The sequence below is a fragment of the Hemitrygon akajei genome, chromosome 4 (genome assembly GCF_048418815.1).
Source record: "Hemitrygon akajei chromosome 4, sHemAka1.3, whole genome shotgun sequence".
NCBI lineage: Eukaryota > Metazoa > Chordata > Chondrichthyes > Myliobatiformes > Dasyatidae > Hemitrygon > Hemitrygon akajei.
The window spans coordinates 129041973-129057026 of record NC_133127.1 but is presented as its reverse complement, the minus strand read 5'-3'; the positions used below and the strand labels follow the sequence as shown (position 1 = coordinate 129057026).

At 38.1% G+C, this 15054-nt stretch overlaps 1 protein-coding gene across 3 annotated transcripts in view; it reads right to left on the bottom strand.

The window, feature by feature from the left end:
* Window positions 1–427: 427 nt before the first annotated feature.
* Window positions 428–15054, bottom strand: part of LOC140726642 (progesterone receptor-like) — a 299505-nt gene continuing 284878 nt past the window's right edge. For 2 of the 3 annotated variants that reach the window (XM_073043275.1, XM_073043277.1), the window contains 2 exons: window positions 1757–1914; window positions 428–682 (listed from right to left, as the gene is read on the bottom strand). In XM_073043275.1, the coding sequence (XP_072899376.1) occupies window positions 527–682; window positions 1757–1914 (314 nt within the window). In that variant the 3' untranslated portion in view covers window positions 428–526. The remainder of the gene's footprint in view (window positions 683–1756; window positions 1915–15054) is intronic. The other variant, XM_073043276.1, reaches the window with a different exon arrangement.

The window sequence follows — 15054 nt, the reverse complement described above, 5'->3', positions numbered from 1 at the left end:
AAACAGCACTCAAAACAGTTGGTGGCTGTGGCAGAAGGAGAAGAACAGAATAGCCAAGATTTTGTGATTGGAAATAATAAAGGAAGACCATTTGAAATTAGGTACTAGTTATGCACATGAAATATGATGAATGAAGAAATTTTGGGGGTGATGCAGCTTTCAAACTGAAGAATAAAGCATTTCCATTTAACATTACAGAAGATGCAGGAACTTTACATAACTTGAATGTTACAAAATGTTAGGAAGTACCAAAAGATAGAAAATCTTTTTGATCTGAAAATTCCATAATAAATAGGACTAAATTCACATTTCTTTGCTTATAAAACACGTAGTGCAGCTACAACAATGTATTTCCACAAAAACTGATACCAAACATCATTGCTAAATCTTTTTTAATCAATTTGAAAACAATTTTCATTTGCGGTACTGTCATGGTCACAAAAATAGAATAAAGCTTGCATAATGCAAAAAAATCCTGCCCATGAATCAAAGCAGTCTGATGCAGCAAAGAGAAAGCGAGTGTTCCTCATTTCTTGTGGAAGAGCAGTGGCTTCACCAGCCCAGCCAAGATCTTGGGTATCTGTGTAGTTATAATCTCTGACATCATCTCTGGAAACTCCACCCTCAGTGCTTGGGACTGAAAAAATATATTCAAGCAGAAATGATGCAGCCTCATGACAAGCTATTGAAAGAAAACAGTAGAGTTACCAATACTTAATGAGCTTCTTTTATCTGTTCAGTTTTCAACATTTTGAATCAATCTCTTCATTCTTTAGATCTTAGATGTAATGATTGAAGCCAGAAGTCATTTTGAGAGTCATATCAAACACTTAACAACTCATGATTATCACTTAAAATTGCAATCAGTGATTTTTTATTTTCAGTAATTTTATTTTCAAGTATTTATCAACAACAGCCACCACTGATCCGATTAATATAATTACAGAATAAAGCTTAATGAGATCACTAAGTCTTGGCTTCCAAGATACCTCTACAAAACAGGGCAACACAATCTGTCTATCACACAGGTGTGGACATGTGCAGGCTCCATCTGAAATGTTGAGAAATCCCGCGCATGAAAATTGCAAGAAATTGGAACTGATGCTCAAAGAAAAATTCAATTAGCTAAAACAAAATTATTCAAAGTATAAAGGGGCAAATTAATAATGTGCCAATTAGAATAGTTAGTCATAGGCTTAATACAGAGTGATCTCTGTTGACTGTCGTGTTTGAGTTGGAGAACCATGTTGAGCCTCAGTGTCACTGAATGAGGGATGTGGGAATTACTTAAGGTTTTTACATCACTGCTAACCAGGGACTTCATTGAGACGATGAAGTGCAAGAGCAGGTGATGTTGATAGGATAGGACTTGACTATTACAATTCAGAAGTCAGGTGGAGTTCTGACACATTAACAACAATGATAAAGGTACCAGTGATTGACAGTTGCCTCTTGAGATCATAGTCCTGTGAGCACTTAGTAGTTTCAGTTTAACTGGGGTAAAAGCTACTGAAGAGAAATGGGAACTGGAAAAAAATGATTGTCTTTTAACATATTAAAAGAGTTTTTGTTGTAGCATTTCAACAATCTCCATTTCCAGGAATATGGTTTGGTTATTAACTGTCATATGAACTGCATGGTTAACATAATTTTTAAAATATCTACAAAACACATAATGGAATATTAATAATAATCCTCAATGACTACTAATAGTGGAAGACTATGAAAAGAAAGCTATCCAACAACTCACACCTACTTCATGCATTGAGTCCATGAGTTTTGTGAGTTGGTAAAAACGCTGAGAGTTGCTCTGTGCACTTTTCTCCTGCAAGCTAATGGCTCCACTCAGCTCCTTAATGTAGTTTCTTCGCATCTCTTCAAAGTACGACTGGCTCTTGAGGCCTTCCAAAGGAACTGTAAAACAAATGCCAGTTCCCACATAAAGCTTTCTAAATGCTATCACACGTGCTGGATAAAACCTGCAGAGCCTCAAATCGAACTTTATTCAAGCTTTAAAACCTTTTCTTTTGAGGACAAAGTTGTTAGTCATCTTGAACAGATTTTACAGCACTTCCTTTTGGTGTTTCAGGGTAATGTTTTCAAGTTATCCATTGCGCACAGGAACCATTAAACTTATAAAATACTTTCATGAATCATTTGATTTTGCCTTCACCTTGGTGTCAAGGTTCTGAGAGATATCATTTCCTTGGTACTTAAATGAAAACAATTTTAATAAAATATCAATGACTGGTATGTGGTCCTTAATAATATTTTCATGGGAAATCTACCTCACCATCAGTACTGTAAATTGAGCATATTTGAGCACCATTCTCTACCCATTGGCTGGAAAAATTTGGAATTGAACAGTGCTGCACTTACAACAGCAAGAATTTCCAATTGAAGAGGAAATTTCAAAATAAATTGTATGGCGAGATACCAGTGAGAGCCTTTTCAGCAATATGCACCTTTGTAAGAACACTCAACAAGGAGGAAAAGTAAATAAGAGATCTTATAGAGACATATAAAATTATGAAAGGGATAGATAAAATAGAAGCAGGGCAGTTGGTTCCACTGGTAGGTGAGACTAGAATTAGGGGACATAGTCTCAAGATTCGGGGGAGTAGATTTAGGAATGGAGATAAGGAAGATCAGCTTTTCCCACAGAGTGGTGAATCTGTGGAATTCTCTGCCCAATGAAGTAGTGGAGGCTACCTCAGTAAATATATTTAAGACAAGGTTGAATAGATTTTTGCATAGTAGGGAATTAAAGGTCATGGAGAAAAGGTGGGTAGGTGGAGATGTGTCCATGGCCAGATCAGCCAGGATCTTATAGAATGGCAGAGCAGGCTGGACGGGCCAGATGGCCAACTCCTGCTCCTAATTCTTATATTCTCTTAACTTTTCTATGGTTACAGCCGAATCAAGCATGTGTTATTTTTTTGACATTGCTGGGTCTCAGTATACTAGTAACAGTTATTGAAGGGACATAAATTGTTGAAAATAACATTGGTTACTTATAGGACTTTTGGTTATTAGGTGTTCTGCATATCTCTGTTATATGATCAAAGAATATTATCAATAATGTCTGATGAATCCCTCTGTTTATCTGTGTCCTACACCTGAAAAGTAGGTATTGGGTAGGCAGCTGTGTGCACGAAGAGAAATTAGAACTGATTGACTGATCGGGGATGGGATTCCACCCATTTTTACTGCTGAACATTTGTTAGAAGTCTGCTTACTATAGCACACCTTGGATGGGTAGGACATTGATAGAAAGTGACAGAAAATGTACAGCCCAGAAGCTGTCTGGACAAACCAGCAACACAGGAAAGAATGATGTCTGGGGAAAGCTTGTCGTGACCTCATGCATAGGGATGGGGTTGTGCAGCTGGGGAAAACTTCCCTTTTCCTGAATGCCCAGGAAACCTTTGACATTCATAATCCTACAATATGAGTAATCATCCTCTTCGCATTGCTTTCTGTCCTTCTCCATTGTTTGAAGATTCTCAATGTGATGTTGTTAATCATTATCTAAAGATTACAAGTCACAGAAATATTATATCCGCCATATCCACCAAATAGAACACAGAACAGTACACCACAGGAACAGGCCTTTCGGCCCACAATGGCTTGCCGTACCAACTAAATTAGTGATTAAATGGCTAACTGAACTAATCTTTTCTACCTACACAATGTTCATATTCTTCCTAATTTCTCACAATCATGTGTCTATCTAAATGGCTGTAAAAAGTCTCTAATGTTTCTGCCTCTACCACCACCCCAGAGGCAGTGCATTCCAGACCTCTAAAAACTTGCCCCTCACATCTCCTTTGAAATGACCCACTGCCATCTTAGGTGCATGCCCTCTGGTATAAGACATTTCAACCCTTAGAAAAATGTCTACTCTATCTATGCCTCTCATAATTTTATTGACCTCTATCAGATCTCCCCTCACCTTTGCTGCTCCAGAGAAAACACCCCAAGTTTGTCCAGACTCTTGTGTTCTCTAATCCTGGCAACATCCTAGTAAACCTTTCCTGCACCCTCTCGAGAGCCTTGACATGCGCTCTATAGTGGACAAACAGAGCGGTATGCAATACCATAGACATGGTCAATTAGAGTTTTAGAGAGCTACAACATGATTTCCTGAATTTTGAACTCAATGCCTTGACTAATAAAGGAAAGCATATCACATGCATTCTTAACCACCCTATCAACCTGTGTAACCACTTTTATGGAGCTATGAACTTGGACTCCAAGATCCCTCTGCTCTTCAACATTGCTAAAGGTCTTACCTTTAACAGTGTACGATCTTTTCACATTTGACCTACCTAAGTGTAATACTCCACATTTGGCTGGGTTAAACTCCTACTATTTCTCTACCCATATCTGTAACTGATCTATATCCCATTGTATTCATTTCTAGTCTCCTATACTATCCACACCACCAGCAATCTGCATATCATCTGTAAACTTACAAACCCAGCCATCTACATTTTTATCCAGGTCATTTATATACATCACAAACAGCAGAGATTCCAGAATAGATCCCTGAGGACCTCCAGGTAGAACAAGTCCCTTCGACCACTACTCTGTCTGCCATCTGCAAGCCAGTTCTGAATCCAAACATCCAATTCACCATGGGTCCCATGCATCTTTATATTTGTGATAAGCTTCCCATGAGGGACCTTGTCAAATGATTACTAAAATCCATGTATACAACATCCATGGCTCTACCTTCATAAATCCCCCTCATTACCTCATTAAAAAAACTCAGTCAAGTTACTAAGCCTTGACACAAAGCCATGCTTGCTCTCCCTAATTAGGCCATGGTTTTTCAAGTGCTCATAAATTCCTATCCCTTAGAATTCTCTCCAATATGACGTGAGACTCGTCTGTCTATAGTTTCCAGGATTTTCCCTGGTTCCTTTGAATAATGGAACAACATTAGCTATTTGCTAGTCCTCTGGAACCTCACCTCTGGCTAGAAAGGACAAAAAGATATTGGTCAAGGACCCAGCAATCTCCTCTCTTGTCTCTCTCAATAACCTGGCATATATCCCATCAGGCTTTAAGGACATCCATCTTAATGCTCTTTAAGACACCCAACACTACATCCCCCTTTACCTCGAAATACTCTAGAATATCACTACATTCAACACTGATTTACCTATCCTCCACATCTTCCTCTTTGTTAAATACTGATATAACATTCTGTTAATGGTTTATCCTGTTATTCAGCATAAACTATACCCTACTTATTATCTAAATAAACCACCTAAAAGTTAACATTTTCTTATAAATAACTTAATCATTTCTTAAAGTCTTTCCTGAAGTTTGAATTCCTCTATTGCACTATACTAGAATATTAACTTCAACAGCTGATCAATGATAATTTTGGAGATAAAAGCACCATTTATAACATTCACCCATTTCCTGCAAATCATGAGCCAGTAGATTGTAACCTTCCATTCAAAATTCTGCACTCAAATCCAATGCTTCAAATCCAAAATATCTGTGTGCTGTTTTAACAACCCAGACTTCTTCTAGATAGATAGATAGATAGATAGATACTTATGGGGAAATTCAACATTTTTTCCAATGTCCCATACACTTATTAGACACTAATGCTTATTAGCAGCTTTACTGCAGGAGCCTTCTCACTTAAATCCTTTCCAACCCATTCCTCTCATTAACAACACATTAGCAACTAACAAAGATGGCTGAGCCATTAAAGGAACAAATTTTTATCCAGTCTGTATGCTACAAGGAAAGTAATAGATTCAACTCTCCCACGAGTGTAGAAGTGAGCAGTCAATATTTCCCTCCTCAAGCCCAATGGATAGAAAATATCAGGCCTAGGTTTTATTGGGTTTTGTTGATAAAACTCCAATCATGTTTCCCAGCTGTTCTTTGCTGCTGGATTCCACATGGAGTCCAGCCGTGAGGCAGAATTGTGTTGGAATTCTTCAGCATTTCCACAGTACAGGATTCATGAGCCCATCGCCAGTTGCGATGAAAAAATGTAGAGATAGGATGAGCTGTGTTTCTTTATTTAAATTTGTAGGAATGGTGGTAGCACAAAAGTAATTCAAGTGTTTCTTTAATGTTATAATTACATCAATAGTTTTTTAAACTATTTTCAAAAGGCAGGGGCATTTTGGTTGCCAGCTAAAACAATAAATAACCAATTCTTGATTGGTCAGGGCGTGAAGGGATACAGAGGGAAGACAGGAGATTGGGGCTGAGAGGAAAAGTGGATCAGCCATGATGAAATTGCAGAGCAGACTCGATGGGCCTAATTCTGCTCCTATATCCTAAGCTCTTATGGTCCTACTCACAAATCATTTTACAGCCCCTCTCCTATGACCTACCACAGGGTCACAATGGAAAGTAAAAGCCAAAATGACTATTGCAAATCACATTTATAAATCTACCCATGATATTATTTTAGAGATACATCAACTAATCAGCCTTGCATGTTGCCTTAGTACCGGTTTTCCATTAAATTTAAGGATGCTGCCATCTGTTGTTTGAGCAATGCCTCCACCAATGCTTGTGAATCAAGTCTCTTCCTTCTGGTTAAAGCCATGCTTTAATAGTGCATAATCTTATGATTATGCACCATTTTGTCCTGCAGCACAGAGGGATGTGTGTCACTGAGAGTCTCACAAAGTGTTTCTATGCTGTTCATTTCATGATAGACGTTGTCTAGTCTCTGAAAAAAAGTGTGAAGTTTGCAAAGATAAAGTGAAAGTGAAGTATGGGGGTCTGGGGGATGACTGGTGGGTTTTACGCTGAGCAGTCTCAGAGGCTAGTGTTGCAGTTGATAAAGTATGGCATTTAAAACACTGAATCTGTCAATTCATCTGAGATTGTTGAACGTTCTTGACCAGGTCCTTTAACTGACACATCTTAGCTATTACTGCCTACAGGAAGCTTGTCAAGGAGATCATTGTGGACTTCAGGCATGCTAGGAGCCAAACTCATGTCCCCATCTACATCAATGGAGCTGTAGTGGAGTGTGTATCAAGCTTCAAATTCCTTGGTGTCCACATTTCCGAGGATCTCACCTGGTCCCTGAACTCCTCCATCCGGATCAAAAAGGCACAACAGAGCCTTTATTTCCTGCGGAGCATCAAGAAAGCTCACCTTTGTCCCAGGATTCTGACGGACTTTACCGCTGTACTTTCACCGCATACTCACCAACTGCATCTCAGTGTGGTATGGCAATTGTCCCATATTGGATCGCAAAGCACTCCAGCATGTGTGAAAACTGCCCAGTGGATTATCGGCACCCAATTGCCCACCATTGAGAACATCTACCATAAACACTGCCTGGGCAGGGCAAAAAACATTATCAAGGATGCATCTCACCCTAACCATGGACTTTTTTACTCTCCTCCCATCCAGTAGGCACTACAGGAACCTCTGATCCTGCACCAGCAGACACAGGAAGAGCTGCTTCCTTGAGGCTGTGACCCTGCTGAACCTCACATCACAGCACTAAGCAGTACTGCACCCGGGGGTTCTGGTGACGTCATTGTCGAGGATGGCAGCTTGAGTCACTAGCTCCTCCGGAAAAACGCGTATTAAGCCCCATTAACCTGTCAAATATAATATTTTTGAAAAATATTTGAACTGAAAAGAGGGGCAAGAATGGGGAAAAGGAATGGAAATAAAAAAAAGTGACACTGTGAAGCCTGCGGCCGAGAGGAGTGCAGCGAGTGGCTCTCCTACCCGACCGTGTGCTAGCGAGGCGGATGCTGGGCCTTGTTCAGGCGAAGCGGTGAATATGATCGAAATTCTGAAAGAGATAAGGGAGTTTCAGAAAGCAATAAAGCAGCAGCTCTGTGATATTAAGTCAGAGCTCACCAGCGTCAATCAAAAAACAGAGACTCGCATTGAGAAGGTGGAAGATCGCATTCAAAACCTGGAACAGATACTGAGCAAGACAATAAAAATATTAAATCACCAAGAAGGTAAACTGCTTGACCTGGAGGGAAGATCACGGCGGAAAAATATCAGAATCTACAATGTTCCCAAAGGAGCGGAAGCCTCATCTATGATGGAGTTTGTCGGAAAGTTGCTGTGGGATGCGCTGGATCTTCCCTCGGCTATGGAGCTGGAAGTCGAAAGAGCCCACCGCGCGTTAGTCCCGAAGTCTACCCAAGATAAGCCACGCTCAATAATAATTAAATTCCTTCGGAACAGCACCAAGGCGGAGATTCTACAAATGGCCTGGGGTAAGAAGAGAGTGTTTTTAGACGATAAATTAATATATTTCGACCAAGGTTAGCCCCCCCCCCCCGCGGTCCTGCAGAAACACAAAGAATACTCCGAAATAAAGTGAGTACTAAAGCAAAAAGAGATTAGATTTCAAACTCTGTACCCTGCTAAACTTCGAGTGTTTTATGACAACGGGACGCGGTTGTACCAGACAGTGGAAGAGGCGACTACAGACATGAAGGCCAGAGGGTTGCCTGTCAGCATGACCAAAACAAGGGAAAGCCTGGCTGAGGAATTATCCCGCTCTGCTTGGGAAATAGTGCGAGAATCGAGAAGGCAGGAGATGGGAGGAGGCCGAGAGAAATATATCAGGAAGAGACTAGGAGATTCCCAAAGACAGTCCTCACCCCCTTCAGAAGAGCCATAAGGTTTGGCTAACTTTAAAAATGTTAAGAAGCTAAGCAGAAGCAAAAGTAGATGGTGATTTACCAATCTCGAGAAATACTTATTATAATGTGGATTTTATATTACTTAGTTGTTATTCTTTATTCACTCACTTACTCCTTTTTCCCAACCAAAATGAGAATATATGAGTGCATATATGTGTATGTATGTAATATATGTACGTGTGTATGATATACACACACACACACACACACACATATATAATATATAAGGAGTACAAAGAGAAATCTTTTCTGTGTAATGGATTTGTTCACTGACTTTTATGAATACTGCAATGGGGGCCCTCAACTCACAAGTAGGAGGGGTTATCCCCCACAGCTAGATATTTCCTCTAGCTCAACACAGGGTCATCTACTAGAGACCTCAGCCTTGGAATCACACGTTCATTGCCATTTTCATTATTGTTTGCATTTCTTGGTTCTTATTTGTTCAGGGAGTAGATCGATTAAGTTTTATTCTAATTTCAATAATACATTGACAGATAAATAAAGATGGCTAAGGACAAGGTAAAATTCATTTCTTTTAATGTCAATGGGCTATTAAATCCAATCAAACATAAAAGAATTTTATCCAAAATGAAAAAAGAACAAGCCCATGTAGTATATTTACAGGAAACTCATTTAACTGATAATGAGCATAAAAAAAACTAAAGAGAATGGGCTTCACTAATCCATTTTTCTCCTCATATAAATCAGGACATAGGAGAGGAGTTGCTATTCTTATCTCAAGTAAGCTAAATTTTGAAAAAGTATTCGAAATGAGAGATAAAGCAGGCAGATATATTCTGGTAACGGGGAATATATACAGAAATTCAGTTACTCTATTGAACATATACGCACCCCTGGGAAGTGATATTGGTTTCTTTCAGAAAATTACTGATATTATGGTAACGAAAACAGAAGGTCTCCTGATATGTGGGGGAGACTTAAATTTACAATTACAACCAAACTTAGACCCTTCCAATAGAAAAACCTATGAAACAAAATCCTTACATAAGAAAGTTAATACCCTTTTTGAGGACGTTGGTTTAATTATAATATGGAAGGACCTTTTCCCTGACAGAAGGGATTACCACTCATTATTCTGCTCCCCATTCTGTATATACAAGAATAGACTATTTCATAGCATTTCGAAAAGACAAAGACAAAATAAACACCTGTGGAATTGGGACAATAGATGTAAGTGACCATGCACCTATATAATTATCTGTTGATTTTGACCTACAACCAAAGAATACTATTTGGAAACTAAATTCAAGTCTACTCAATGATCCATACTTTAAGGAACAAATTAAAAAAGAAATTAGTCTCTACTTAGAATTTAATGATAATGGGGAGGATTCATCTCTCATTTTTATTTTATTTTATGGGATACTCTGAAGGCGGTCCTAAGAGGGAAAATTATATCGATATCTTCATATAAGAAAAAAATAAGGAATAAAACATTTCAAGAATTACAAAATAGGCTGAAGGAACTAGAGAAAAAACACAAATTGAATTTGGCACAGGATACATTAGGGGAAATTAAAAGAATTAGGAATGAAATAAATAGTTTGGCTATGCAAGAAATCAGGAAAAACTTAATGTTTCTGAAACAGAGACATTATGAAAGTGGATCGAAATCTATGAAAATACTGGTGTGGAAACTGAAAAAAAAAAGCAGAAAATACAATTCATAGAATTAGGGACCCAAGAACGAAAATGATAAAAAATAAGCTAAGTGAAATTCAAGAAGCTTTTGAAGTGTTTTACAAAACACTATATTCCAAAGTTCCAGGGGGAAGCATAACCCAAATTGACACCTTCTTGAATTCTCTAGAGTTACCCACTTTAAGCGAAGAACAAAATAGAACGATGACTGCTGACATAACTGAAGTTGAATTAAAAGCTGCAATTAGTAGGCTTAAATTAAGCAAGTCACCAGGATCAGATGGGTATATGGCAGAGTGGTACAAAGAATTTAAAAAATGAGTTAATTCTTATTTTACTCCTCACACTGAACTGGGCTCTAAAAAAGGCACAAATGCCACCCAGTTGGAAGGAAGCGATAATCTCAGCTATACCGAAAGAAGGCAAGGATAAAATGGAATGCCGGTCATTTAGACTAATATCCGTTCTTAATGTAGATGATAGATTATTTACCTCCATCCCGGCCAAACGATTAGAGGAGTTTCTACCCATACTGATACGTAACGATCAGACAGGTTTTATATGGCAAAGCCAGACACAAGGTAATATATGAAGGACACTTCACATTATGGATCATATACAAAAAAATAAACTCAAAGCAATAGTGATAAGTGTGGATGCTGAAAAGGCATTTGATTCGGTTAATTGGAATTTTCTTTACAAAGTTTTATATAGATTTGGTTTCCAAGGCACAATTATTAAAACTATAGAGACACTATATGACAATCCTACTGCTAAGATTAAAATCAATGGATATTTATCAAATAGTCTTACCCTAGAAAGGGCACGAGACAGGGTTGTGCATGGTCACCACTACTCCTCGCGTTATATCTGCAACTATTAGCTCAAAACATCAGACAAAATGAAGATATCAGGGGAATTACTATTAAAGGGAGAGAGCATAAATTGGCTTGTAATGCGGATGACATTTTGATCTATCTAGGGCAACCAACATACTCTTTCCCTAAATTGATGCAATCCTTTGAACAATATGGTCAATTATCGGGATACAAGATCAACATAGATAAAACACAATTACTTTCATATTACTATAGCCCACCAAGAGAAATTGAAAGTCGATACCCCTGGGCATGGCACACAGAGTCTTTCAAATATTTGGGCATCATTATGCCAAAAGATTTGGTAAAATTATCAGAATGTAATTATCAGCCTTTATATAAAAAAATTAAGGAAGATGTGGCAAGATGGAACCTGATTCATTTTTTCAGTCTCAGTTCAAGGATTAAGTCTATTAAAATGAATATACTGCCCAGACTGTTATATCTCTTTCAGACCCTACCAACAGAGATTAATCAAAATCGATTCAATGAATGGAACAAGATGCTATCAAGGTATATTTGGCAGGGTAAAAGGCCTAGAGTTCTCAAAACTTTGCAATTAGCAAAGGAAAAGTGGGGGGGGGGGTGGGGCCGACCTTCTCTTAGAGATTATTATTTTGCAGCACAGTTGAGAGCTGTGATATGTTGGTGCAACCCATCATATGACGCTCAATGGAAAAACATTGAGGAGCGGGTACTTCCCATCCCCATACAAGCAATTTTGGCTGATAACAACCTGCAAAGGTACATAAATACTATTGATAACCCATGGGTGAAATTGACTCTTAAAATATGGAAAACTACTATCAAAGAATATAATCTAGAGGGAGATATTCTTAAACAGTGTGCATATGACTCAGATTTTACACCAAATAAATTGGATGCTAGATGTAAGGACTGGACAGCTAAAGGAATAACAGTTCTTTGCAACACAATGAAAGAAGGAACACTGTTCAGTTTTGAAATGCTTAAAGAGAAACACATTAGAAAAACAAGATTTTTTCAGTATTTACAGATGCGACAATATGTTAATAAGAGTCTTCAAAAATGTAACCAAGGCAAGTACATGTTTGATAGAGCTCTTTAGAAAAGCATATAATTCAGATAATGGTAGTAGAATCATTTCAAGCATGTATAAGGGGTTGTCAAATCTTAAAACACATTTGATTTCATACACTAAAACAAAATGGGAGAAGGAAGGAGGGATAATTATATCTGAGGGAGAATGGACAACAATATGGAGGTATCAATAGAAGTGTACCAATTCACAGAAATGGATGGAAAAACTTGATAAGATATTCTATTACACCCTCTCAGAAATCCCATTATGATAGTAACTTCCCTGTTTGCTGGAGAAATTGTGGAAATCAAAATACAAATCATTATCATATTTTTTGGGACTGCCCTGTTATCAAAAACTATTGGAGGGGGATACACAATGCCCTACAAGACATCTTTAAATGTGAAATACCCTTGGAGAGCAAGACCATATATTTTGGATATATACCTCAAGAATGGCTGAAAAGAGATAAATATTTAATGAATATACTGTTGGTGGCTGGTAAAAAGATTCTTACTAGGAAATGGTTATCACAGGAGAGCCCAACTTTAAATACATGGATGGAAATTACAATGGACATTTACAAAAAATCATAAGCTGGATCAATTTGATTCATACTGAGAAAAATGGTTTAACTACATAATGCCTCATTGGCCTGATTTTATTCTCACAAATCAATGAATCTGTTGTAAAAAAAAAATCACTCCCTACTTGTACATAGTTCTTTCCTTTTACTTGTTTTTTTCTTTCCACTCTTTTCTATAAGTGTATACCCCAGATAAATACTTTGTGGAGATTTGTGATATTTATGATTATATGATATATATGTACAATACCTGAAATACATCTTATGGAAATGTTTGTTTGATGATGAACTTCAATAAAAAAATAAATTACAAAAAAAAGCAGTATTGCACCCATATTGTACTGTCTCAGTACTTTTATAGTTGTGTGCTGTAGCACTTACTTTTTATTCACAGTTATTTTGTAAATAACACTATTCTTTGCATTTCTGGTTAGATGCTAACTGCATTTCATTTGGCTTTGTATCTGTACTCAGCACAGTGACAATAAAATTTAATCTAATCTAATCTATTCTAATTTTGTGTCCTTTTTGATACGTCTGATCCCTCTACATCTCCATCTTCTGACCAAGGACTCAAGTACAAAATTATCTTCAAGCCAAAGCCCCAAATTCTCCCCTCAGCTACAGGTATTCAATTTTGTAAGACCTGTTACAAAAGAGTTGTAAGAAACTGATTTGAAAATATGCTGCTGTACTTAATAAAAAATGACGTGAAAAATGGTAATTCTCATTTTTGTTTGTGACTTCTTGTAACTGAAGTTTGTGCACATCTTCCTTGGTGCTGTCACCCAGATTTTCTGTTGCAAACTCAAGACATTTTTAAATTAATCCAAGTAGGATCACATAACATCAGTAAGATGTGGCTGCATCTCCCTGTACCTTTGTAATAGTATAGTTGATCAAACATATTGGCAACCTTTTGAAAGCAATACCAAAGAATCTTCAGACAATCTCAGATAAAGAGACATGGATAGCATTGGTAAAAGTTGCTCTGATTCATCATTGTTGTTTTGTCCATTTGGACAGGAGACTATAGGAGGCCCAGAGCCTGGGGAGAGTAAAGTGGACACTGAGCTACACACTCACTTTAACCATCATCCCCCAGACAGCCGACCCACACTCTTCTCTTTGTGATGAGTGGGATAACACTTTCTGCAGAACAGGGGGATGATGTATCACTAAGGCTAAGCCATCATGCATCGTACTCGAGCTACGAGTCACAGCAATTTAACCTTTTGTAAAGTCCAAGTTCACTAGTTTGATCGCCACCTCTCATACCTCATGCAGATAGCCATTCTTTCTACACATGAGGATACCAGCCATAGAATACGTTTGAGGGTCCAGCCAATATTACTGTTGCTCCAGAAATATTCTATTTCTAGATGGTCCTTTAGGCACAACACCAGGACGTTTAATATGAATCCTCCACCTTTCCTTCCCCCATCTGTGCTGACCCAGTTACGTGTAAATCACCAGGTGAAACTTCAACTCTTCGGCCGCTCCCCAGCAGCATGCCTAAAGAGGATTACCAAAATGAGGTGTAGCCTTTGAATGCCTGTACTCCCCTCTGCATTCCTTCTACTATAGTTCCAACCCACGAAAACCTTCTCATTGAATGTTGCACTATCCCTTAAAAGTACACAGTATTATTGACTTACTTGGGTCATCACCATAGAGGTACACAGTGATTGGCTGAGAAACCTGGATACATACTGGCTGCATTAAAATACCACTCACTGATGCTCTTCACTAAGCTATTGGCAATCCAGCAGTCCCCACACCACACTCCTCTCAACACATCAGGTATTTCAAATCTAGGTCTAGCATTCAATGTTGCTCAGACCCATAAACCAGCTTCAGCTGCACTGACCATTTGTTGGTTTGTGAAACAATTTTAATATTTCTTCTGTTCTGATGACATCCAGCAATATAGTGCACAAAGATCAAACATATCATCATTGCCTCCTGTTGATTCTTGTTGACATAGCATTACTTACACGTGGAGGCAATGTTTACTGAAGGGTTTTCAGCAACATACTGATGGCATGAAAGGAGCTTTTAAAGAAGAATTAACTGTTTGGAAAACTGTTCAATAGCGGTTCAATACCTTAACTGCTACTGTCAGGCAGGAGGCAGAGATGCCACCAGCTTCAAGAATAGTTATATCCCTTTAACCATTCAGTTCGT